Genomic DNA, 27,966 nt, shown 5'->3' on the forward strand with positions numbered 1-27,966 from the left:
AGAAGTCACAGAGGCGAGATTGCATTGGTTTGGACATGTGCATAGGAGAGATACTGAGTATATTGGGAGAAGGATGTTAAGGATAGAGCTGCCAAGTAAGAGGAAGCCTAAGAGGAGATTTATGGATGTGGTGATAGAGGACATGCAGGTTCTGGGTATCACAGAGCAAGATGTTAAGATATGGCAAAAGATGATCCTTTGTGGCAACCCCTAACGGGAGCAGCCGAAAGAAGAAGAAGATATTTAATACAAGAGCGGATTTCAGACTCTGGAGGAGGGAGGGGAGGCGACAGTGTCTGTAGGTGCACATTTCAGGCACAGAGGTCATGAATTGTTCTTTCTGATGTTTAAAGTAGCGTATAAATTGGAGTACATAAAAGTTATCAGCAAGTCTTTCAAATAATTGTTTCATTTTGTATGTAGAGATTTCCGTTCATATTTAGCCAAGAAGACAGACTTGACAAAGAAAACTTGCACCAGTAAAGCAATACAAAAAAACCTAGAGAATATCAAATAAATTTTGCTAAGGAAAATAAGTGTTTTTACATTTTTACTGTTTTTAAGCTGGCAAGGCTATGTGCAGTACAACAGGGAAAGAAAGTCATTGTAGAAACCAGCAAGTCCATAAGTAAATAACTGGCATCATAACACTGAATAGTTTAAAGTAACTGATTCCTTAGTGGAAAGAAGTTAAGGCATATAAAGAACAATTAGACCATAAGGCCATATAGACCATATAGTACTCAAAACATTAATGCAGCAGTGCTACTGAAAAGCATGGACATGCGTGTTCAGTTTTTCGGACGAAAGCATTTATTTTAAGTACAGCTAAATGGCTGACTTTAAAGTAATTAAGAGAGGGGCTCCGCGGTACATAAACAGGCATCCAGGTTGGGTGCGTTAATCAAGTACAGGGGCAGTAGAAGCAGACAAGCGAATAAGAAAATAACTAGTGGTGGATATTCAGTAAGCAGGTTTTCTTAAGGAGGAAGTAGTGTGTAGAACATTTTACTCCAAAGAATAGTTCTTTGTGCTTATTTTCCTAACCTCTATTAAGAGAGCAACAGCATGAGGGTTTATTAATAGTAAGGACTACTAACAGTTTAAGTGGAAAGCTTCAAAGTAAGGAAGTAATAAGTGGGGTGAAAAAACAGACAGGGATAAAGTTAAAGAAAGACACACAGCAGGCAGTCAAGGGGGAGAGTAGTGCAGGAGCCAAAAGGTGTTTAAAGAACTAGTACAGTTATTTAACTATTAATTTTAATCATAAATAAAATAAAAAGAGCTGGACATGTCTTTAACCCAAAGCCAAATTTTTAAAATGAATAAAGTGCAATGCAAATCCTTTTGGATGATGGACTTTTTGGAGGATGGTTTGGAGGAGTCAGTTCTCCTTGAAGCATACTTAGATAGATACTTTATTAATCCCAAGGGGAAATTCACATACTCCAGCAGCAGCATACTGATACAAAAAAACAATATTAAATTAAAGAGTAATAAAAATGCAGGTAAAAACAGACAATAACTTTGAATAATGTTAACGTTTACCCCGCCAGGGTGGAATTGAAAAGTCGCATAGTTTGGGGGAGGAACGATCTTCTCAGTCTGTCAGTGGAGCAGGACAGTGACAGCAGTCTGTCGCTGAAGCTGCTCTTCTGTCTGGAGATGACACTGTTTAGTGGATGTAGTGGATTTTCCATAATTGATAGGAGCCTGCTGAGCACCCCTCGCTCTGCCACAGATGTCAAGCTGTCCAGCTCCATGCCAACAATAGAGCCTGCCTTCCTCACCAGTTTGTCCAGGCGTGAGGCGTCCTTCTTCTTAATGCTGCCTCCCCAGCACACCACCGCGTAGAAGAGGGGGCTCGCCACAACCGTCTGATAGAACATCTGCAGCATCTTATTGCAGATGCTGAAGGACGCCAGCCTTCTAAGGAAGTATAACCGGCTCTGTCCTTTCTTACACAGAGCATCAGTATTGGCAGTCCAGTCAAATTTATCATCCAGCTGAACTCCCAGGTATTTATAGGTCTGCACCATCTGCACACAGTCACCTCTGATGATCACGGGGTCCATGAGGGGTCTGGGCCTCCTAAAATCCACCACCAGCTCCTTGGTTTTGCTGGTGTTCAGGTGTAGGTGGTTTGAGTCGCACCATTTAACAAAGTCCTTGATTAGGTCCCTATACTCCTCCTCCTGCCCAATCCTGATGCAGCCCACGATAGCAGTGTCGTCAGCGACCTTTTGCACGTGGCAGGACTCTGAATTGTATTGGATGTCCGATGTATATAGGCTGAACAGGACCAGAGAAAGTACAGTCCCCTGTGGCGCTCCTGTGTTGCTGACCACAATGTCAGGCGTGCAGTTCCCGAGTCTTTAAGATAGTCCACGATCCATGCCACCGGGTATGAATCTACTCCCATCTCTGTCAGCTTGTTCCTAAGGAGCAGAGGTTGGATTGTGTTGAAGGCGCTAGAGAAGTCTAGAAACATAATTCTTACAGCACCACTGCCTCTGTCCAAGTGGGAGAGGGGTCGGTGTAGCATATAGATGATGGCATCCTCCGCTCCCACCTTCTCCTGATATGCGAACTGCAGAGGGTCAAGGGCGTGCTGAACCTGTGGCCTCAGGTGGTGAAGCAGCAGCCTCTCCATGGTCTTCATCACATGTGAACTTTTAAACTTTTTTGAACTTTTACAGGTCCTGCACCTCGAGCTCAGGGTTGCTGAACAGGAGGAGGAATTGGCTGGCCTACACTGTAGTAGACAACTGGCAGACCCAACCCAGGTGTTGTTTAGGGAGATAGTGTGCTTTCCTAAGATGGCATCAGAGGAGACTTCAGACCAGACAGGAGCGTCATGGTTGCAAGGTATAAGGCAATGGGTGCACACTCTCTGGGGGCATCAACCCCAGAATTGGATGTGTCAAACCATTTTCAGGTCCTTGCAAAGCTGGAAGTTATCTTTGCAAACTCGGAGGTGAAAGGTAGGCATGAGATGCCCCAACTGGCCACCTCTAAACCAGTCTCAGAAAGAGAAGCTGTGATAGTGGAATATTCAATCATTAGGGAAAATGAAGAGGAGGTTAGCTCCAGAGGCAGAAAGTCTCAGACAATTTGTTGTCTTCCAGGTGCACAGGTGGTTGACCTCTTTTGAAGGGTTAAATTGGCGCTTGGCCGGAGCAGAGGTGGATGCAGTTGTCACTGTGTACCATATATTGAAACAAATGAAATATATAAGGGCAAGCTGTCAGTTCTGCAATCCAAAATTAAAGAGTTAGGTAGTCTTCTCAGACGTTCTGCCTGTGCCATGCATCAGTGCTGGAAATAATAATAATAAATTTTATTTATATAGCGCCTTTCCCATGCTCAAGGCAGTTACAGAATATAATAAAGAACGGCAGCGTATACAGTATATAGCATTGTACAAACCAGATAAATAAATAAAGAAGATTAAGACAGTGAATTCTGAAAAAAACAGACAACATAATTGATGGTCTCGCACACACACACACACAGGTTACATTAGCATCTTGACAGAGAAGTAAACTGAGAGAAGGGTAATAAAGTCAAGTAGAGCTAAAAGCCTTCCTGAACAGATGAGTTTTGAGTTGTTTTTTTTAAAAGAATTAATGGAGTCAGCTGATCTGATTAATTTCAGTAGGTCATTCCAGAGTCTGGGCGCTATACAGCTGAAGGCCCTGTCACCCATGGAGTGTAGATTAGTGTGGGGTACAACAAGATTGCCAGAATCAGAGGACCTTAGTGGGCGGGCAGGCACATAGTGATGGAGAAGGTCACTGATGTAGTTTGGCGCGAGGTTATTTAAAGCTTTGTAGGTTATTAGTAGGATTTTATATTCGATTCTGTAAGACACAGGGAGCCAGTGAAGACGGAGTAGGAGATGGGTGTGATGTGCTCGCTGCTGCTGGTTCAAGTAAGGACTCTAGCAGCTGAGTTTTGAATAAGCTGGAGCTGTGATATAAGATTAGAAGGGGCACCTGCCAGTAGGGAATTACAATAATCGATGTAGGATGTGATAAAAGCATGGACAAGTTTCTCAGCATTAGAGAAGGAGAGGAAGGAGCGAACACGGGATATGTTACGGAGGTGAAAGTAAGAAAGTTTCTTAATGTGATTTATGTGGGCGGAATAAGAGAGGGAGGAATCAAAAATGACACCAAGATTTTTACAGTAGAGGCAGGTCTGATGAGATCACTGCCAAGATGGACTGGGAAGGAGCTCATTTTATTAAGTTGCATTTTAGTCCCAATTTGCAGGAGTTCAGTTTTATTGCAATTTAATTTTAAAGAGTTCTGCTCCATCCAGGTTTTAATTTCACTAAGGCAGGTTGTGAGCTGAGAAAGCTCTGATGAAGTTCCACTTTTAACATTGAAGTAGAGTTGAGTATCATCTGCATAAAAATGATAACTCAGTCCATAGCTACGGATAATATGGCCAAGGGGAAGCATGTAAATACAGAAAAGCAGAGGACGGAGGACAGAGCCCTGAGGGACTCCTTGTGTGACTGGCGCTGAGCTGGATCTGCTGTTGCCAAGACTAACAAACTCTAGCCTATCAGTCAGATAGGACTTGAACCACTGGAGGGCAGTGCCAAAGATACCCAGCATGTACTCCATTCTGGACAGTAGGATGTCATGTCTGACAGTGTCAAATGCTGCACTGAGGTCTAACAGAATTAATATGCTGTTTTGTCCAGAGTCTGCTGCCATAAGCAAATCATTAGTTATCCGTAGCAGAGCAGTTTCACAGCTGTGCCGCGCCCTGAAACCAGACTGAAAGGGTTCCATCAAATTATTAGAGGTTAGGTAATTGGCGAGTTGGGAAGCTACAACACGCTCAAGAACTTTTGACAGGAAAGGTAAGTGGGAAATAGGCTGGAAATTGTTAAGATTGTCAGCATCAAGACCAGACTTTTTTAACATTGGGGTTACAGAAGCAATTTTAAAAGTAAGCGGCACGGAGCCAGTATCAAGAGACGAGTTTATTATTGTTGTAACAGTCGGGATTATGGCATGAAGGGAGGATTTAAGTAGTGGGGTGGGGATGGGGTCCAGTACACAAGTAGTCTGCCTCATCTTACAAAGCAGGTTATTAACAAACACAGATGTGACTGGTGAGAACTTCGAGAAGGAGCTGGATGGAGTGGGAAAACAGGAAGAGATATAAACAGATGATGTATTTATGCTAGTGGAATTATTCAGATCTTCAGATTATTCAGATTTTGTTACGGAAAAAGTGGAGGAATTCCACACAGACTTCAGTAGAAGAGGTAGTTGGACCAGATGCGGGTTCGAGTAGTTTATTAACTACAGAGAACAAAACCCTTGGGTTATTGTGGCCACTTTCTATTATTCTGCCGTAATGGGTGTTCTTGGCAGAAGTTAGTGCTTCTCTGTAAGCTCTTTGGTGGTCAGAGAAAGCCTGGATGTACACAGTGAGGCCAGTCTTACGTGACATTCTCTCAAGGCGTCAGCCAGCTGCTTTCATAGATCGCAATTCTGAGTTATACCAAGGAGCTGAGCGTTTAAAGGAAACCTCCTTATGTTTTAAAGGAGCTGTTTTATCTAATGCTGAATGAACGGCTGAGTTATAGTGGTTAACAAGACTATCTAGTGTTGATGGAATAGGTGCAGACAGTAAAAGATCAGAAATGGATCCAGAAAGGATAGAGGGACGGATATTTTTAAGGTTTCTGTAAGAAATTTGTCTTTTACAGGTAAGAGGAGGGAAAGGCAGTGAAACGGTGAAAAATACTGCTTTATGGTCAGAGAGTCCCAAATCAGTGCTGTAAATGTTGGCAACAGATAGTCCAGATGTGCAGATCAGATCCAATATATGACCACCAGAGTGGGTGGAAAAATCAACATGTTGTGTCAAGTCAAAACAGTCCAGTAAGAATAGGAATTAATTTCTCAGTTTAGATGTGGGGGTGTCAATATGGATGTTGAAATCACTAAGAAGGATAATTCTCTGAGAGTATTAGAGAGAGGAAAGACTGGGGAGGCTTAACACGTGACTCAAATCCTGGTGTAGAATAGAAGGTATAGGTTTACGGAACAAAAGGGACTTATTTTGCTATGATGGGTTACATTTGAACCAGAGGGGTACCAATGTGTTGGAGAAGCATCCGAGTTAGGTAGCTGAGGATTGTTTAAACAACCTGGGGGTGGCTTGCAAGAAGTTTAGGACAAGTGAGGTGTAGAACCATACATGAAGGGACGAACCATAATATAAAAACAAATATGAATAGTAACAAATTCTATCCCAAAATTTAAGGGCAAAGGTTAAATAAGTAACACTTTAAAAATAGTTTGCCTTAATGCTGGAAGTATCAAAAATAAAACGTGAGCTGGAGTTGTATGTAGCTGAACAAAATGATGATATTATGGAAATAACAGACTTATTCATTTGGATAATGAGCCACAACTTAGTCAGGGCATCAGGATTACTCTATAAAGATTATGATATTAACACTAGAATCCCTGAGTCTTACGATTTTTTTTTTTTTTACCCCCCATTGTCCCTGACCACCTCAAATTTTCCTGACATTCTCCAAGAAGCTCATAGTACCATATCACTGAGCTAATAGCAAATGTGTGGATTAACTGAACATAGCCTGCTACACCCCCCCACAACCATCATTTGCAATCTCATAGCTGAAATCTGTGTTGAATTATTTACTGGTGATGCGTTTGTAAGGAATTATATAGGTAATTAAATACCGTGATTTGAAATACATTTCATGTTTGTTCCGTGTCTACAACAATCTATGTAACTATAGAATGACAGAGGAAATGTGAGTCAAGAAATGCTGAACACACAACTAAAACAGAAAATGTTTTCATATATTATAGTAATAACGACAGAAAATGTTTTCATGTTATAGTAATAATGACAATGTTGACATGAAGTGTAGGATGTGGGAGGACTAAAGCCCACATATCACGTAAACACTTTCACAAAAGGTGTAACAAAACAATTATGCTCGCCCCCCCCCCCCCCCCCCCCAGAATAAAACAACAGAAATTGCTCAATTGACATGTTGCTGAAAACCAATTGTCAGTCAGTACAAAGTAAAAAAGACATTGCATTCATGTGCTTGCACAATCCATTTCAATCAGTTGTCACAGAGGTAACGCTGTTCGTCTCACATCTACGCAAATGGCATAGGGTAAAAGCCACTGCTTAGGATCCTTGAGATAATAGGTTAGAATCTCGCGTCACCCCTGCATTTAGCACTTTGAGTCGGTAGTTGCTATTACTATCACATAATAAAGACATACATTTGATGCAAGTCTGTAAAATCCTGTGTAAATTTATGGTTCTTGTAAAAGTTAGAGCTGAAGGGATAAAAGTAGATATACAAATGCAGCACAATCATTTCTTCTTGGTGTCATGATGAGCAAACAGACACTGCAATGTCTATGGTGGATTTACTTTTCCAAGCACACAGGCATTCACATCAACATGTCATTTGAATGATTTTTTTTTTTCAGTTTTATTCTTGGATTCACATTCTTGTCACTTGGTTTACTTGGCTTGAGTCAGGTAACTCCTCCCACAACCATATTCTTACCCGTAGCGTAACAGGGTGTATCACGTAGCATCACTGAAGTAAAAGGCAAACCGACAACTTCCTCAACAGGGGGCAGTTTGACTCTATTAGGCTTATAGCGGTTTCATGAATAACTAAATTAATGTTGTTGACAGTCACATGTTTAAAATCACAAACATAAGGATAGCTTTCAATCAACAGTCAGGAGTGCAGGTGGGGAAAAAGAAAAAAGTATGCTGCACTTGCAGTTGTGTATAGAAATCTAAATTCGTTCAACTTCTACTAAGCTTGCCAATGTTACATCAGTTGCCAATAGACTAAAGTTAGCAATTTAAATGGAGTAACAGAGTAGCATTATGTGTAATAATTTTGATATTGAGTGTTTAAAAGACATTATCCTATGTTAGAGTACTTAGCTGTGGGGTGTTACTGACATACACACCTCAGGACCTCTAGACACTGTTAAAGGTTGCTAACGTTAGTCAACATATGAAGTGCTCGCGGAGTTGATGCATTTAGGACATGTTTGCAAATGTCACCAACACACACGTGGCTCTCTTGCTTACTAGTTAGAGATTGGCTGAATTGTGGGAAGTATCAAAAAAAGAACAAAATTAGCTCATAATCTGTAATTGTTGTCAGGTAACATTACCAATTTACTTGTTGCCTTACTGCTATCTGCAGTCACCAAAAGGATAAAATGAAGTTTAGAAAAAAAATGTACAAGTGTAGGTGATATATTAAACATATCAAATGGTATCTCAGTGCAATTAAATACCAAGTCCAAATCTATGGGTTGCCATCCGGATTGCAAAAACAATTCCAGTTACCAGTTTTTAAAGCTTATCATGACATACCTGTGGTCATCCATGGCACAACAATGTATAATTAGCATCACCTCAGACCTTGCAAAGAAACAGTCGAGTGATAATCTCATAGATGACTTTACCTTCAGAAAATATAGGCATGTGCTGATGTAATATGCAAGAGTCTGAAGAAACCCCTAAACATATATATATTTTTTTTAGCATTTGTATTTGATGTTATTTTCTTTATCAGTATGCTGCTGCTGGAGTATGTGAATGTCCCCTTGGGATTAATAAATTATCTAAAACTTATTGTTAGGGCTGTGACATGTTTTTTTGTCTATTTATTTATTGTTCAAATTAAAGCAATAAGAAATATTAATGTAGTATGTTCAGTAAGGGTTACCAGGGAGGGGGTGGGTGGTTGTATTTGAGAATTTTGCCCAGGGCCTGCACAGACTATTAAAATAGCTCAGCATTTTCAGTTTAACAAAATGAGACTAATAGGTGAAATGACTGAAGTATTTAAAATTACGAAGGGAATTAGTACAGTGGATTAAGACTGTTACTTTAAAATGAGTTCATCAAGAATACGGAACACACTTGGAATTGTGTGATTTTAGGGACCTTTTAAAGTAGACTTGATGTTATTTTGGAGGAATTAATTAGATAAGATTATTGGACTTTGTTGGGGTGAATGGCCTATTCTTGTCTAAATTTTTCTAATTTTTTAAAAATTAGAGACAAAGCTGCAGACAAACTCATTGACAGCTGTTCTATAATTTCCAAAAACAGAATTCAACAACAGTGCTTCAAATTCAGCACAGGATTGTGCATACAGTATAATTCCGCACAAGGTTAGTAATTCCAGCAGATTTTAACTTTAACATGCCAAATTTCCCACATATACTGTTTGGTAACATTTTCTTGCTTGTTGCAAGAATAACAAAGAAAAAAAAAACACTACATACCAAATTTGAAGGAATTGATAAGATTGTTTTCATTGTTTATTTCTTAGCTTGACTTGCTAAGCAGGGGCGGCACAGTGGCGCAGTGGGTAGTGCTGCTGCCTCGCAGTTGGGAGACCTGGGGACCCGGGTTCACTTCCCGGGTCCACCCTGCGTGGAGTTTACATGTTCTCCCCGTGTCTGCGTGGGTTTCCTCCCACAGTCCAAAGACATGCAGGTTAGGTGGATTGGCGATTCTAAATTGGCCCTAGTGTGTGCTTGGTTTGTGTGTGTCCTGCGGTGGGTTGGCACCCTGCCCAGGATTGGTTCCCTGCCTTGTACCCTGTGTTGGCTGGGATTGGCTCCAGCAGTCCCCCGTGACCCTGTGTTCGGATTCAGCGGGTTGGAAAATGGATGGATGGATGGACTTGCTAAGCTGTTTGTCCTCTCCCTAAGGGCAGTATTTTTTCACCTTTCGCAAACTGTATACTTTCATGGAAACTGGCCAGAAAGTGCACTGGTATAGGTATTAACACTGCAATCACAGGACATTTCTGATCTTGTCTATGTTGAACAGAATCAGTAAAACTGGTGATTAAACTTAATGCACTGATACACCAATATTCCACTAGAGTCCGTTATTGGCTTTTCACGTTAGTAATGGAAGTTGTGACCAAAGAATTGTATCAAGGATTGCCATGGGAGCTCCAGTATACAAATGATCTCAGGATAACTGTGCCAAGACAGGCAGAGGAAGAAGGGAAGAGAACAAGAGGGAGGCCAAACCAGACAGGGCCAGAGGTATAATCTGATGACATGAAAATAGTCTTACCCTCCTATGATCCCAGGACTGCAGTGAGTACTGTATATGAAAACACTATTTTTTAATATGATGGGACACTTAGAGCCAAAATGAGGTAGTGCTTCAGGAAATGGGTTATATTTAGCTTCCCCAGTTGTATTCTTAACCTTCCCATTTCATGCTTCACAGAATAGCTCTGAAATGTTTTTTAAAAAAAAAAAAAAAATCAAAGTGCTTCTGAATTTTGCACTTTTGAAGAGGGCTGTAAAAGTGAAGATGACTAAAATTAAAAAAACAAAAAACAAAACCACAGACGACAGATTAATCAAAGGCACTCTGCTTTATTTTCATTTTAAAGAACACGCATATCTAAATACACTGCAATTTTAAAAAGATTGGCTCCTTCATAGCAAATTGTAGTTCTTTACTGGGTTGTATGGTTCTTCATACTGTGGAATCATTGCTTGATAAAGCACCATTTCATTCTGGGAAGGGTTCTTTGAAAAATTGCCTAATATGTAGAAAAACTGAAATCTTTAATGTATGCTAGGTTACCTAGCAGGACACTAACAGATTATGAAAACCTGTGATTCTATATAGCAAGGTTCTTTTCAAACTCATTACCCATTTTGTATTTCACAAATAGGTATGGAGCCTGTTACGGATCAAAATAAAGATACTTTCTGGCATAGCTCAGGAGGACAACTCTGGCATATTTATTTTTAAGGTTGCATACAAACTAATATTCCACACTCCTTTCAAAAATCTACACCACAACAGAACATTTTTCTTGCAGCGATGAATATTATGGTAACTATCTTGACATGCACCATATTCCATATGTTACCTCCATTTTAAAATTTGCAGTTCAATATCTTACTCTCTTTCACCTGCTTAAAATTAAATATTTAAGCAATCTCAGGATGAAAATTCTCGCTTAGTGCCACATACTTGTAAGTCATTCGCCTTCCATATATACTAGTTATAGGGAGAAACATACTGTATAGATAATATTACTGAAGGACATTTACACAAAACCACTACAATACTCGCATCCGCTTGGACTATCAGACTAACACTGATGAGAGACAACTCCATCCTAAAATACAAAAATATTGTCAGAACTCACTTGTCTCGAATTATGGTCTGCAACTCTCGGATTTGGTCGTTCAAGGGAAGAAGTTTAAGTTGAAGCCCGATTTCCAGAATAAGGTCGTTGCTGATGCCCGCTCCGTGATTCGCATCGTGCTGTTGATCATCACTTGAAGTTTCAGAGGAATTGGCGAAACGAACTTGTTTAGCGCTGCTTATGGCACCGCTGTTAAGCTCCTGGTTGTGACACGGCATTGTATCTTTGTTAAAAATACTTTCCATAGACCGGACAACGTGAAGCGAATTACCCCGTTTCCTCTTCACCTGAATCAATGTGCTTTTCTTAACCTCCTAAATCGTGAGGCTAGGAGTAGCTTGACACAGGATGTTATCTTGATGAATAACCAATGGTTGAAGCTCGAGATGTCACGTGATCTGTACGCGACGCTGACGAGTTCGAATCGGGAGGAGCACTGTTTTAAACCTCACTTACAATTGTGTTACTGACAGTATTATTTAAGTTCAGCTCCTCTGTGTTTATAGGTTTATAACATTATAAGAAAACGAATTAAAATAGATAAATATTTACCATCAAATAAGGTGACATCTCATTAACCCAAGTTCATCGAGCAGTAATTAAAAACGGCAGGTATCCAACCCTAAATATTAATACTTTTTTTTACAAAGCATATTATTTAACAAGTATTTATTTTGTTTATTGAAAAAGACTGAATTTTGGAAATTATCTTGGAAACCAGTTTGACTCTCCAAATACGCCTGAATAAAATGAGACAGAAGTGAGACGCGGGGTAATGTTTAAATATGTTCTACATATTACGGCAAAATTGAAATCCACTCATCGGACGTGAAATTTCTAAAATGTTTTGGACAGATGTCAGGTTTGCTTTGTTGTTACCAATGACTTCATCTGCAAAAGCTTCTGATATGCCATAGCAAATATCTAACGGGTTGTAGTAATTAGCTTCATTAAAGGCACCATCACCAAAGGCTGGGTGACAGTTCTTGTAGTATATTAATATACCAGAGTGGTGGATGTTTTCAACTGGCACTGTTATTCAGCGTTTCTCTGGACTTTGAGTGAGATTAATATGTTTGGTCTTAAATTGACAATAGGTGTGGGTAACTTTCCTGTTGGTTATGGTGCTTTATTTGTAGTCTTATTTTATTATTGTGATTTTTATTTGGGAACTGGAAATGATGAATATGGCCCCTCTTTAATATAAGCATGGCATTCATTGGTATATGTGTTTGTATTTAAATTGTATTTTTTTTTCTTCAGCCATTACCTGGTGCTTTTTAAACATATAAATAATCCGGCACCACCTGTACACTGTTAATATTGTTAAAAAAGAATATAGCTATTTGATATCAGTTTATTGTTAATGTTACCTACATAAATCAAACCATCCAAGAAAACAATAAGGCATGCAGTTGCAATACTTCTCTTGTTATTTATATATTTTTTCTTACCCAGTTATTTTTTCTGATATTTTCATGAGCCTGCACTAAATGAAAAACACTAAACAAAAATAAACTGAATTGAATGTTCCTGTGCTAAAACATGAGATCTCTTATTCCTGCTCTCCCCCTTTTAGAGCATCATCGCTTTCTGTTGTAGACCATAACTATCCCAAGCTGAAGGAATAAGAGGAAAAATGTATCCGTGTAAACCTTAGCAAGTTCTCATGGTTGAGCATTTAGTAAAATGTTCCCTAGTTAATTCCTATTAGAAGTATACTGGTTATGACCTACATGGCAGAGATACAGGATATATGGCAGGACACTTTTTATTCACTAGACTGGAAACAAATAGAAATTCACCAGGAGGACCTGGAAACTGTATGTGAGGAAAGTGCTTATGGTGTCAGGATCACAACTCTCATCAGGATAAAGTGATAGATAAGATCCATAGGTTGTTATAGATTGGGGCATATGGTTCAAATGTACTGTAACTGTGTATCTCTCACTCTGAATGCTTAGGGTATGGCAATGGACTATAGCTGAGCTTGGTGATGTTCACTGATTATTAAAAAAATATATAGTTTTCAAGGAATGTCCTGCTAAAGAGAAAACTCATTAAAATATCAATCAAGAGTTTTATAAAAACACATTGAAGTGGTAAAGGATGTTGGATGTACACCGACTAGTTAGATTTCTGTCAATTACTGGTTGTATTTTTTAAATCAACATGTTTTTAAGATTATCTTTTATATCAATGTCTATAATTACTGACTAAGTTTTACTACTTGTTAATGTAATTGGACAACTCTGATTAGAGAGCAGGTTGCCATGATAGTGTAGTATTTAGCACTGTTACCTCATGGATCCAGCGTTCTGTTTTTCAATCCCTCAGCTACCAATTTCCTTTGAGGAGTTTTCATATTGTCCCCATGTGTTCCTCAAATATTCTCAAAGATCCATTTTTATTTTTATAGAGTTTCAATATATTTTTAAAAATCTAATTTTATTAAACCAAAAGCAGTACATAGATAGATAGATAGATAGATAGATAGATAGATAGATAGATAGATAGATAGATAGATAGATAGATAGATAGATAGATAGTACTTTATTTGTAATAAGGAACCAATTTGCAATGGGCAACATCAGTTCAAGAAAGGTCCACGGAACAAAACGAGTTATTTAAGAAGGCAGGCTCAGTTATGGGACATACTTTGAACCCCTTGGAGGTAGTAGCAAAGGAGAGAAGGAAGACAACTGAGTGCTGTTATGAACAATGCTGCACATCCCCTCTGTGACACTCTGTCATTAAGTACTTTCAGCCAATGAATTATTCAGTAAAACTAGGTCCGTTTTCTGTTAATGGTAGTACTGAATGCCTTTATAATGTCCGACTTTGACTGCTCTTTTACTCTTTAGCCTGGTCAGTAATTTCCTTTCTTTTTTTTCTTTCTGGTATGTATTTTTCAGGTTGGTGGAGTGTAGTCACAATATTTGTCTTAATATAGTAATATTTATTTTGCTTCTGTAGAAAACCCAAATTACCCCTGGGGACAAATAAAATTCTATTTAATCTAATCTAATTAAATCTAATCTAAATACACACATGAAACCATAAAAAAGAAGAAACCCTCTGAGTTGGCTAAAGATAAGACAGCAGTCACGGTGAGGCATTAAATACAATACGTTGTAACACGCTAAAAATTCTACCATCCACGTCTTCCCACTACATGTTAAAAGTGTTACATTTCATTCTCATTAACTGAAAAAGAAGAAAAAAAAACGCTTCCCAGCATGCTTTAGTTATGCCAGCCTATCTTTCAACATGGCGATGCGATTAGTTTCTCTGCAATGTGGATTACAAGTCCAGAAGAGAAAACTGGCTTTCTTGTTACAGCGAGTCAGCTCATATCATGTTTTAAAACAAGACATTGAACAGAAACGCACGCAGCATTGCCGAAGACAAACAAAATTTCAGGTAAGGACAATAAAGACAACTTTACTCCTCCTGAGGTAGTTAAGTCACAAGGGCATCGCAACGTGAACGAGTGGCGAGCAAAGAAGATCCTACATTTATTTTGTGATTTTTAAAATCGCATATAGATAGTCAGTAAGACGTCCATTGACCTAACTGTGTAAATTTTGGCAAAGATTCTGAAACATCATCTGATAGCACAAGATAAGCGTAACAATAACAAGCCGGTAGTCAAAAGACAGTGGTGTAATTTTAAAGCAGCATGAAACAAAACCGCCTATATGTATTAAGCCATCGTCACCTGGTAGTAGCAATAGGTATTTTAGGAGGCATACGTAATTTCATTCATATATAGTGCCCACAATAATAAATAAGGGGAAAAAACCAAAACTGTTCAACCCAATTTAGGCGTTTACTTCAGAAATGCAGTAAATGCTGTCTATCAATGCCTTTTTTTATCTTTATGTTACGTGTTAATGTGGCTCGGGACTTGCTCTTATCTCAGTGAGTTCAGTGACAGTTATCACATCATTATTTTTTTGCTTCATATATCGGACCTTAACTATCTTAAAGTCCTAGTTTTACACTAAAGCGATCTTTAAATACACATTTAGAGTCCAGGTACTGTTTGGCAAGTCAGTTAAAAACCTTATCATTCAACCGTACAGATTATACAGAAAAGGCAAATAAACTATTTGTTGAATTGTTTCTGAGTCTTTAGTTTGAAAAAAGACCTTAAATATGCTCTTTTCTTTATCAACACAATGATACAGTATTCAGAGAATCTTCTTTAGTATTGTGTGTTTTCATTATGAAAATGATACTTTACAGTAGTTAACTGTCGCACATGAAACTTTTCAGATGTGCAGTCTTGAAGTGAACTTGCCACAAATGTAATCAGTTTGTTTTAAACAATATTGCAGATGCAAAAAAACGTCTTCCTCCATTAGTGCTTTCAGTTTTGCATTGCCCATTGAGCTTTGCACTGCAGTAGTGGCCAAAAGTTTTGGCAGTGGCGAAAAATGTGTTTTGAAAAATTTGCGGCTTCAGTTTCTGTGTGGCAATTCACATAGTTTTTATATTATTGTGCAGAGTGATCACATGTATATTAATTAATTGCAAATAGCTTTATTAGCATAAAAAGTTAACTTTATCACCAAAACCCATTTTCACCCATTTTGACCTTTGCACAAAATGATCAGCTAAAAGTGTCCAATAAGCGTCGGGGGCCATCTCCTCCTAAGGAGTCAGCTACAGAATTGTATTGACACCAGTGCAGAGCTTACTCAGTATTGGCAGCAAGTGGGTGTCGGTGCATCTGCAATCACAGTGAGGTGAAGACTTTTGGACAACGGCTTTCTGTTAAGAAGAGCAGCAAAGAAGGACAGACTAAAATTCTGTAGGAAATATAAGCATTGGACAGCAAAAGACTGGTGCAAAGTTATTTTTTCATATGAATCCTTCTTCCAACTGTTCGGGACATCTGGAAAATCGATTACCTGGAGAAGGAAAATGTGAGCTCTACCATGAGTTCTGTGTTGTGTCAACAATGAAGAATCCTGAGAGTTTTCCATGGGTATGGTTGCATCTCATCGAAAGGAGTGGGCCCACTCACAATTCTTCCCAAGAACACTGCCATAAGTAATAGTATCAAAATGTCCTCCAAAAGCAACCTCTCCCAACAGTCCAGACGCAAGGCAAAAGTGATAATGAAGTGGCTCGGAGATCATAACATTGAAAGTTTGGACCCATGGCCAAGAGAGTCCTTAGATCTTAATCCCATTGAGAACCAGTGGTCAGTTCTCAAAAAGCGGGTGGACAAATTCTCCAAGCACTAAAAAGGCAAGAATGGATTGCCATCAGTCAGGGTTTGGCCCAGAAGCTGTTATCCAATGTGCCAGAGCGAATTGCAGAAGTTATGAAGAAGTAGAGGCAACACTATAAATACTGACTTTTTACATAAATTTAATGTATTTACCAAAAAAAGCCTTTGAAACTTATGAAATGTTTATAATTATTCTTCAGTATAGCATAGAAAATGTAAAAAAAAAAAAAAATCTGAAAATGCCAAAGCAGCAAAGTTCACAAAACACAACATTTGTATCACTGCCAAAACTTTTGGCCACTATTCTAAGTTTAACAGAAATGATGAATTTTTTTGTTTTCTTTGTGCATTTGTGACTGCATCAGACCGAAATTTGGACCTTAATTCTAGTGAGGGCCTTAGTTGCTTCCTGTTTGAAAGTTCAAAAATTATTTAAAGATAATCATCTTTATTATTTCAAATGTCTGTCAGTGCATATATGTTCTGTTGACCAATGTAGTTAGCATATATTTTTTCATTTTTTACTTACTCTAAAACAATATTGCTAATAAAGTTTCTCAGCTAAAATGTGTTTAGAGTAAAGTTTAATTGCATGCGATTTTACTGAAAATAAATTAAGCAATTTAAACAGTTCTCAGAAATAAATCACAGATAGTGTCTTTGTATTCTGTTTACAAGTGGCAGCACAAAATGGGTGAAGCGGCATCGTTCATTTCAGTGGATAACCTGTTCAGAAACACTCCACTGTATATTGAGGGCAAGTTTCTAAAATACACCAATGTATTAGCATTTTTTGTTCATTTTTTTCAAGATTGACACAATTTGCCAGGTTATGGCACTGGCAGAATAAAAGTGTAGTGCATAAATTCTGGTTCATGTAAAAAGAATGTAAATGAACAAATTAAGTGGCTGTTTTATAAACGGCTCATTTCTTCTTATTGCGCATTTGCTTAAGACAGTCAAGAAATATGGGGACTTCACTGTTCTACTTTATGGTACTACTCTAATTTACTTTTAGCCTCGTTTTTTGGAGCATTATTTATTTGGTTAGGATCACAGATACAGTTAGGTCCATAAATATTTGGACAGAGACAACTTTTTCTAATTGTGGTTCTGTACATTACCACAATGAATTTTAAATAAAACAACTCATATACAGTTGAAGTGCAGACTTTCAGCTTTAATTCAGTGGGGTGAACAAAACGATTGCATACAAATGTGAGGCAACTAAAGCATTTGTGATTTAAGCCAGAAATGTTCATGTTCATGTTTTTATCAAGATACCATTAAATTGATTTGGAAATATAGCCGAGGAATTACTAGTGTGTATAATGGCTATTGTAATTTATTATTTGCATATGGCTGCAAAGCCCCATTTTCAGCAGCAATTCTCTGTGTCCTAATGGTAAACTTTCTTAGCTTATCCTTAATTAGTCATGTTTACACACTAATTGGTTATTAGAGAAACTTTTTTTTAACTGCATTACTACCACTGATACCTGTTTTTTCCATTCACTTATGTTACAAGGTCTTCTTAAAGATTAGTTCTGGGCTCAAAAATGATCAAAATGAAATGGACTCTAAAGAAACATGTCGGGTGTTGTTTTTTTGAAGGATGAAGGTTATTCTATGTTATACCATGTTATTCCACTGTAATTTCCATCCATCCATCATCCAACCTGCTAAATCCTAACTACAGGGTCATGGGGGTCTGCTGGAGCCAATCCCAGCCAACATAGGGTGCAAGGTAGGAAACCAACCCTGGGCAGGGCGCCAGCCCACTGCAGGGCACACACACACCAAGCACACACTAGGGACAATTTAGAATCACCAATGCACCTAACCTGCATGTCTTTGGACTGTGGGAGGAAACCGGAGTACCTGGAGGAAACCCATGCAGACACGGGGAGAACATGTAAACTCCTCGCAGGGAGGACCCGGGAAGCGAACCCGGGTCTCCTAAATACGAGGCAGCAGCGCTACCCACTGTGCCGCCCTCCACTGTAATTTGCAATAGAAAAAAAGCCAACTCCAGGATGCTCAATTTTCAGCCTCACTCCACGCTGTCCATGCAATGTGACCGCAGAGAGCTTAAACAACTCGGCACATCCACATAAAAACAACAAGGATGAGCTTTCCTGAAGGCTTTTATTGGACGTACCTCGTTTTAAACTGAAATATATACGAAAGAAACATACAGGTATTTACAGGTGTAGAACCAAAGACAATAAATAATGATTTACAAAGCAATGCATAGCAGACAGTATACATTAAGCAATAAAAGTGAGTGATTTCCACGGTTGGTTCAAGACAAACAGAAGTGTGTAGACAGAGATCCAAATTGCTGCATACCACAACTAGCCAGCCCAAGGGGTTTATATACCTTAAAGGTACACTTTGGACGTGATCGAAACGAGATAAAGGGGTGCCTATGTGAGACACATGGGGTGTACCTGTATTCAAATGTTTATTATGGGACCTACATGCTTTACGTGAGTTTCATAGACAATTATAACACCAATGTGAGCACAGGACGTGACTGACAGGTGTGTTAATAAATGACAAGACAAAGGAGGAGTACAGTTCGACAAATAACAGTAACAGCTAACAGCATGTGGGGCAGAACACTGGGTGTAATACACTTTTCTGGTCATCGTCATCTTTTGTCCAATGTGTTCTTTTGCCCATTTTAACCTTTTCTTTTTACTTGCCATTTTCACAAACAGCTTTTTTTTGAAACTCTCGTCTCTAAACTCTGCATCTCAGAATTGTCTTTTCCCTGTTGCAGATGACGCTGGTGTTTGGCGTGTATTTAGAATAGAAATCAACTGAGAGCCAGTAAGGAGTTTGTTTCTCAAAATACAGATGGTATAAAAATAAAACTTACTATCTTAATACATAATTTGCCAGTCTCCTCACTCACTCACTCACTCACTCACGTCTGTCCGAAGCCGAATGCGCAGTCGCCTTCTGCGCACGTCGCCTTCTGCGCATGTCCGAAGCCGAATGCGCAGTCGCCTTCTGCGCAGCTGCCCGAAAAAACCTTACGAGACCGACATCGCGGCAGGTGGCGGATTTACAGCCGCGAAAATTCAAAGAGAAAGGCGACTACGGCCGCGAAAATTCAAAGAGAAAGGCGACTTCGACCGACATCTAACCCTAACATCACAGGAGGCGGCGGATTTACGGCCGCAAAAATTCAAAGAGAAAGGCGACTTCGATTAAAGCTCTAGAGGCCTGAAAGGTGATTTCAACTACAGCTCAAGGCCTAGTTACGCATTCATTCAATACACATATATCAGGTTTGTGGTGCTTATACTTATTATATATTATACTATTCCACTCGTGCCGGTTTCATCTTTCGTTGTCGAAACGGGCTCTTTGTCTAGTTATTAATAATAATAATATGTCCTTATCCTCTTATGCAGTTGTACACCTCACCCACCCCCTTTTCTATACTGGATAGATCCAGTTCACCCTCTTCTCCAGTAACAGACACCTTTGTATGAAATCTTCAGCTCCTTGACAAATCTGGACCCAAAAAACAGTAGTCTGACGTAGTTCTTGAGAAAGATGTTTCATTTTGGCAATTTCTGAACCCAGAAGTCAACTTTAGGAATGCCAGTACCTTGCAACACAAGTGAACAAAATAGCAGGTTTCAGCAGTGCTAATGCAATTAGAAAAGGCTTCTCTAATAAACAAGTAGTATGTAAACATGACTAATTAAGAATAAGCTAAGGGAGTTTACCATTAGGATACTAAATGAATTGTTACTGAGAAGAGGTCTTTGCAGCCATATGTGAATAATAAATAAAAACCTATCATTTCAAGCAGTAATGGCCATTATAAACACTACTGCCTTGGCTATTAAATTGATTTAATGGTATCTAAATTAATAAAGGTGTGCATTTTTATCAGAAAATAAAAATTTCTGGGTGACCCCAAACATTTGAATGATAGTATATTTACTGTGATGACTCAAAGCACACAACATATAAGATGCAAAGCCTATTATCACTACCACTGTGAATCATCAGGGTACTTTTTGGTACCCTAACTCGTTAAAGTGTGGCTTTTTTATATTATTTATTAAAGAAGTTACTAATATTGAGCAACATTAAACAAAAGACAGAACTTACAAAATTAAAAAAGTGGTTATATTTTTTTAAATTGCTAGAAGAAAAAAGTTCATTTAAATTAGTATACAGTAATCCCTCGCTACTTCACGGTTCACTTTTCGCGGATTCACGACTTCACGGATTTTATATGTAAGCATATCTAAATATATAACGCGGATTTTTCGCTGCTTCGTGGGTTTCTGCAGACAATGGGTCTTTTTACTTCTGGTATTTGCTTCCTCAGTTGGTTTGCCCAGTTGATTTCATACAAGAGATGCTATTGGCGAATGGCTGAGAAGCTAAACCAATCGGAGCATGCAGTTAAGTTCCTGTGTGCTGCTGATTGGCTCAGCGACGGAGTGCTGCATTAACCAGGAAGTCTCATCTCACTCATTCAGCATTAACGTGCTCTTGCTACTGCATTCAGGGGATTATCACCTTCATCGTCATCATTTTTACTGCACAGCATATTCATCACCATCATCACGTCATATATAGCTATGTGTACTTCGCTATACAGTAAGTGTAAACTTATCTACCGATTTCATATTGCGTAGCAGTTGTCCCTGTTATTAATAGAGTAAAGGGTGGGTTGTAAACAATACAGGGAGGGTTTAAAAACGTCCAAATACACGTTAAATAATTAAATAAATATGGTGTCCCTACTTCGCGGAAATTCAGTTATCGCGGTCGGCCTTGGAACCTATCTCCCGCGATAAGTGAGGGATTACTGTATGTGAAATTGGAAATTTTAGCACATTATATTACACCTTACATTTAGTCCACGTCAGTACATTTTTATTGATTCTGACTCCAGTAACCCAATAGTTACTTCCGGCTCCACTGCCCTGATGATCAACAGCCTGCTTATTTGGCAACTTGAGTATGAGACCATTCACTCATGGAGTTTTCCATATCCTATATGTTGTTTCAACATCAGTCATCTGCGACAGACACACTTGCAAAACTTCCAACCTAGGCCACCTGGCGGCCCTCAGCTGTCTATGCATCATGCAGTTTTATATGTTACATGTTGAATTCCACAGAAGTACAAACTGAATATAAGTAGTTACATATAAAATCTCATTCAGCCGACAGGAGCAGTAATATGAACCCAAACTCTTAAATAAAATACCTAGAACGCAAATTGAATAAAAAGGGTCTGTGAGTGACAATTGGCAAGCTTTTACTTAACAAATACAGTATAGACATAATATTACCAGTGTAATAAGAAGCTCTTTTAAAGAGTACAATATAATATAGCAGCAAGCCCCTAGCACTCTTTAAACATTGATGATGTAGATCATTTTACAGTCTGAGGATTCTGTATATAAAAGCTCTTATGCCTACACTAGTATTATTATTATATTATTATATTATCAGTATTGGAGTACCAGGTCCACCGATGCAGCTCAGGGTTCTGGAACCAGAATCCAACGATCCGCAGCCCCTAGCCTTTTGCAAAGTCAAGGAATATGGAACCACTTTCACCACAGTCGCCAGACCAATGGGAACCGACACAATTCTCAAAGCCAGCCCTGTTAGTACCAGTGGTTGAATTGAAGTCACCCATGACCAGAGAAGTGTCAACTCTCGGGCACCCATCAACCACCAAGCGATGTTGAGAATAAAATGTCTCCCTCACCGAGACATCACTCATCGCGGTCGGAGCATACACTTGAGACAACAAACAAGGCATCCAGAGAGTGCCTTAATCTCAGTCTCATAATACACTTGTTGAAAGGTGTTTGAAAAGACACCATCGGAAGGAGCCAATCCACCACAGCAACAGCTGCTTCCCGAGTATGACAGCCATCAGAGTGACCAGACCAATAAAAGGTGTACCCACCTACAGAGCTCTGGCTAGTCACAGGTCTGCACACCTCAGTTTTGCCTCTTCTGGGGATGAGGCTCCCGAGGGCTTTCCCCCATCCCTTTCATAATGCGAGCAGCCTTCCTATGGACAGATACAGCAGCGCTACTCCCGTAGAGAGCAGAAAGGAGTCTTGTCTATCGTCTGAGAGCTGTGTGGGGCACTGGAGGCAGAACTTTTGTGTTTTTCCAAGTTGATTCTGGGTTTTGTCAGGGGTGTGTTCCTTGCTCCTACTCTTCAGTGCTTGCAAGGACTGGGTGCTGGGCAAGGTCGTGGGGTCTAGCAGCTGTGGGGCACCTGTTGGTGAAGAAAGATTCACTGATCTTGACTTTTCTGACGATGCTATGATCTTCGCAGAGTCGATGGACGCTCTGACCGGAGCTCTTCAGAGACAAAGCAGGGAGTCTTGAGTGTGTGGGCTTGTGAGTATACTGTGTAAAAACCAAGATTCAGGCCTTTAATGACCTCTTGGGCACAGCTATCACCTATGTGACTTTCTGTTCAGAGAGTGTCGACCTTGTCGAGAAGTTTACTTACCTTGGCAGCGACATTTATTTCTCTGATGACTCTTCCTATGAAGTCAGTGGACTGATTGGCAGAGCATGGGGGTGGGGGGTCATGAGGTCACTGGAAAGGGGTGTGTGGTGCTCCCAATATCTTTGCAAAAGGATGAAAGATACCAGGACTCTAAAGACTCTAGTCTTTAGAGTCCTGGTATTTCCTCTCTTGCTATATGGTTGTGAGACATGGATGCTATCCATTGACCTGAGACGAAGACTGGACTGGACTGAATAAGCGGTTGCTCATGGAATCCCGAATGAGGCACATTACCAGCGTTGTGAGTAAGCATCAGATATGGCACTACGGCCATGTGGTGTGATTCCCCGAGGATGATCTGCCTAGCAGGATCCTCATTTTTGAGGACCTAAGTGGCTGGACCAGGCTAAGGGGATGCTCACATAACACCCAACTGTGGAAGATAGACGGTCATTTACGGAGGAAGGGACTTGACCACGTGGCTGCCTGGGGTAGTTGCCAACCAGGGTCCTGAGCTGTTTTGTCGTGTGGTGGGTGAGGCAACATGCTGTACCAGTGAATGCTCCCCGACCTGACCTGATTATAATTCGATTCCATCAGTTTTCCAGATTATACTGGGCTAGTCAATTTACTTCAGAAACCTAAATTTAATTTTTATTATTAATTGGACTGCCTTGGTGATGTGATTTTGCTGTTACTGTCACTGTAGTATACTGGTGGAGCTGAATTGTCAAATACAGGACTGCCTTTATAAGTACCATTTATTAACATATAGACACAAATGCATCTGCCATGGACTTATCTCTAGCATCACTCCAGGATAGGACAGGGTATTGGCAGTTGAACCAGTTACCCCCATGGATGGCAACCATGGCCATAAGTAAAAGGTACTGTTTTTTCTATTCTATAGGGTGGTCCAGATCTAATTATGCAATTTTCATTACGCTATAACGTATTAAGTTTATTACAAAGAGAATTCACAGCACCTGCCCTGCACATAGAGATTTCATTTAAAATTCTTTTTGTTGCCGATAGATGTCAGCACCTGCCCTGCATTCCAAAGTGGCGGGGAGACGGTTGTCAGTCGAATGGTGTATTTAGAGCTGTTGAATAGAATCTTTTTAGTGGTAATATGCTTTGTTATTTATAAAAATGAAATGTGTTTTATTCCCATACAACATGCCATACAGTTGATGCTACAAATTAATATGTACGGTGAAAAACTGTAGTATAAGTTAATACAGTAAAGGCACATCTAAAAGGGTTTACTTCTGCTTTTGTGTTTTAATATTGAGTGACATTCAAAACAGACCACATTTTTATATCTTCTAAGTCAATGTTGTTTAGTACAGGCGTGTCAAACTCACTACCATTGGTGGGCCGCTTCAACTGCCATACGTGCGTCAGCGGGCCGCACTGTAACAAATACTATTATACTATTATACAAAGTTACTGTAGCTTTCTTTCCAATACTGAAAACTTTAAAAAATGTAACACTTAAAGTTTAAAGAAAAGCAATTTATTTCCATACAGTCTCCATACAACAGTGTAGAATTAGAGTCTTAGCCTCTTAGCTAGGTCCTTATTATATTATATTCATATTATATTCATTGCTTATATGGGAGCCTTACAGTGTGAGATTTATTTCTTTTGTCCCGACACTTGGCATCTCTTGTTAGTAACCAGTTCGTCAATATCAGGCTTGAAATCTTGTGCAGCTGCAACTTTTATGAGGGATGAAACTTGCTCGACGGTAAGTCTTGAGCGATGTGGGGTTTTGGTAGCTTTCATTAACGAAAATAATTGCTCACAACGGTAAGTGCTTCCGAACATTGACAGTACTGTCGATGCCAATTTACGGATCTGCACATACGAGGGTGGCAGGTAAGCATACAAGCCTGGCACACCAACTTCGTTGTATTTTGCCTTCAGAATAGAATCTGACTGCACTTCAATCAATTCCATTTGGATATTCTCAGGCGCATTCTCAACGTTGTAAGAGAACAGCGCAATGCCCTGTTTGTGTGAACTGAAATCACGTAAATGCTCAGTAATTCAAGTTGGAAAACAAATCCACCAAAAATCAAATTTTACTTTACTAAGTTTACATCAAAGTTTATATTGTAAAATAAGCTCTGAGGCTAAGGATCTGCGCTGGTATCCTGAAGGTTGCCGGTTCGAATCCCCGTCACTGCCAAAAAAAAGGCCACTGCTCTGCTGGGCCCTTGAGCAAGGCCCTTAACCTGTAATTGCTCCAGGGGCGCTGTACAATGGCTGACCCTGCGCTCTGACCCCAAAGGGTATGCGAAAACTACCAAATTCCTAATACAAGAAATTGTATAAGGCGAAATAAAGAACAAAAAAAAAAAAAAAAAAAAAAGCTGATATGCAAAAAAGCCGCCTGACCTACAATAATTTTACAAACTCAAAATCACAAAAATATGTTAATAAACAACTCACCAACTTCTCACGTCCACTTCAGATCTTCAGCTATAGTCTGCACTAACTGTTCGTTACAATACTAGCACAAAATTACATGAAACTAGAGCAAGAAAACGTGAAAATATGCGGGCTATTACTACTCGTGACGGTCAGTTCTGCCCAGTGGCCAGTCTCAGCAGCCCAGTCAGTAGTGTAGCCTTAGCAGGGGCGGTTCTAGGCTTGTGGCGGCCCTGGGCAGAGAAAGAATCGGTGGCCCCTTCGCCTGGCAATGTCAATACGGTATCTTATGCACAGCGGATGGCCACATCCGTTGCGGACACTGCATAGCCGCCTCGTGCTCATGACACGCTTCTATTTACGCGTGTCCGTAACTTGAAAACCAAGTGGCGGTCCATGATATTCTCATTACGGCAGAACGTTATAATACTACATATAGCTTACTGCTCCGACTCTAGTAAATACAGCCTACACTTTTGGCATGCAGACTTATTCTGTTAAATTGGAAGAGTCCTAACTCTCCTCCGATAAGTCAGTGGGAAATGATTGTTTTATATTATTTGAAATTGGAAAAAATCAAATTCTCAGTTAGAGGATCTGTACAAAATTTTTTCAAAACCTGGCAGGATCTGATCAATATTATTTTAGAATAAGAGAAATAACTATTACCGCATTTAATTCCCTTCTCCATCTCTTATTTACATATATATTTATTTCTCCCCTTTCCTTTGCTTAATGTTGTCTTATTAAAAGCCCTAAGCAATTCTCCTTTAGCTAAGCTCTCCTTCTCAGGGGTGGGGTTTGATTTGTCTTTAATTTGTTTGGTTATAAATTGATCTATTTGTATGGAATGATTACAATAAAAATTAATAAAATATATTTAAAAAAAAAATACAGCCTACTAATTAACAAGAAACACAGTGTTTTTCGGCCACATTGCCGTCAGCTGTGTCGTTATTTTCTCTTTCTGTTTTATATTCAATATATAATGGGGTGGCGGCCCCTGGGATTTGGCGGCACTGTGCAGGTACACAGTTTGCACGTGCCTAAGGCCACACCTGCTGCCCGCTGCTGCAGCCTAGCACTCAAGGCTCGTGGCTATACTAGCTGATGACGTTTCCGGTACCGTAATGCCATGGGAAAATGCGCTTTTGTCAGAAGGCAGAAGTAAGAAAAGTCAATAAGTAACACCGAAGATGCAGAATGATTCAATCACAAACAATAGTAATCATTTTGTACAAGTTCAGTGCTAACTAGGTTCTGTCATGTGGGCCGCACAGATTTCTGTTGTGGGCCGCATGTTTGACATGCCTGGTTTAGTAGACCTCAACTTTTTCTCCATCAGTTCTCTAGGTGGTTAGCGTTCTAATTATAAAGCTGTTTGGTACTCGAATGTAAATAAAAGCCAATTTAAAGATGAAAACTCTTTAGGAAAATAAAAAAGGTTAATACTTAATCCCCTCCCTCCAAGCCACAATGTCATTTACAGGGATAACAATGTTTCAGTATAGCTTCTTTGTCAAAATGCATGTTGTAATTCAAGACTGCCCAACTAAATCAAGTATCATTAGTGGCGCAGCAACCAATGACAGACCATTTTTTTGTTGAACTCTTTCATGTTGGTTGTGCTCATTTCATGAGCACTATGAGAACTTCTAAACAGTAAGTGTTTTTGCACTGGCACTTTTATAACACAGAAACAGAAGCAAGAGTGTGGTTATAGTAAAGGCTGATTCATACTTCTGCTTCAAGCATACAATGATGCCCAACATGCACCTGCTGAAAAAGTATAACTACGAATCACATTGATGCAGATCCCTATGACTCTGATTGACCAGTTTGGCAACTATGTATTTTCTGAAACACATTTCCGAATGTCTTCCGCTGTTCTGAAGTAAACATGGAGCAGAATGAGGAAAGACTTATCAAAGAAGTTAAAAAATATTTACATGATACTCCATCAAAACACTACAAAAAACAGTCAGATTGCAACCAATTTGTTAGTGCAAAATATCAGCTAACATCAGATTAATGCCATATTATGTTCACCGGTTAATCTTTTCCTTCTTTGTAGTTAATTTGCTATTCGCGGTTTATTAATTGAAGCTTTGGTTCACCATGATTTCTTGCCTATGGATCTTTCACTTTTACTTGTGTGCTACAAACACTGCCAACTAACGTTCAGGTATGTGCCTGCAGTGTGATGCAAAGCAGAAACATAAATGGCTTTCTATTGTGTAGCCTATAGTGTAGGCTCAACACAGAAGTCTGTATCAGCACTTAGCCAGCTAGCAAGCAAAGCAGAACAAATGATGTAGTCTGAGATGTTGGAATTTTATAGTATAGGGCACACTAAAAAGCGAAGTATCTGAACTGTCTTGGATTCAGGCCACAATGTTGTGAGTTCATGCTGTTTCATCATTATACTCCATAATGTCTGGGGACAAAGACGCATCTTTCTTTGATTTAACCCCTCTGCTCTGAAGTTTAAAA

General features: G+C 39.4%; 2 protein-coding genes across 2 annotated transcripts in view; one reads left to right on the forward strand and one right to left on the reverse strand.

The window, feature by feature from the left end:
* uprt (uracil phosphoribosyltransferase (FUR1) homolog (S. cerevisiae)) overlaps nucleotides 1–11,625 on the reverse strand; it is a 68,588-nt gene extending 56,963 nt beyond the window's left edge. The window contains exon 1 of the mRNA XM_028815414.2: nucleotides 11,261–11,625. Coding sequence (XP_028671247.1) covers nucleotides 11,261–11,505 — 245 coding nt within the window. The 5' untranslated portion in view covers nucleotides 11,506–11,625. The remainder of the gene's footprint in view (nucleotides 1–11,260) is intronic.
* A 2,872-nt stretch (nucleotides 11,626–14,497) lies between these two features.
* The window catches only part of abcb7 (ATP-binding cassette, sub-family B (MDR/TAP), member 7), a 206,700-nt gene continuing 193,231 nt past the window's right edge, over nucleotides 14,498–27,966 (forward strand). The window contains exon 1 of the mRNA XM_028815415.2: nucleotides 14,498–14,683. Coding sequence (XP_028671248.2) covers nucleotides 14,531–14,683 — 153 coding nt within the window. The 5' untranslated portion in view covers nucleotides 14,498–14,530. The remainder of the gene's footprint in view (nucleotides 14,684–27,966) is intronic.

The sequence above is a fragment of the Erpetoichthys calabaricus genome, chromosome 12, assembly GCF_900747795.2.
Source record: "Erpetoichthys calabaricus chromosome 12, fErpCal1.3, whole genome shotgun sequence".
NCBI lineage: Eukaryota > Metazoa > Chordata > Cladistia > Polypteriformes > Polypteridae > Erpetoichthys > Erpetoichthys calabaricus.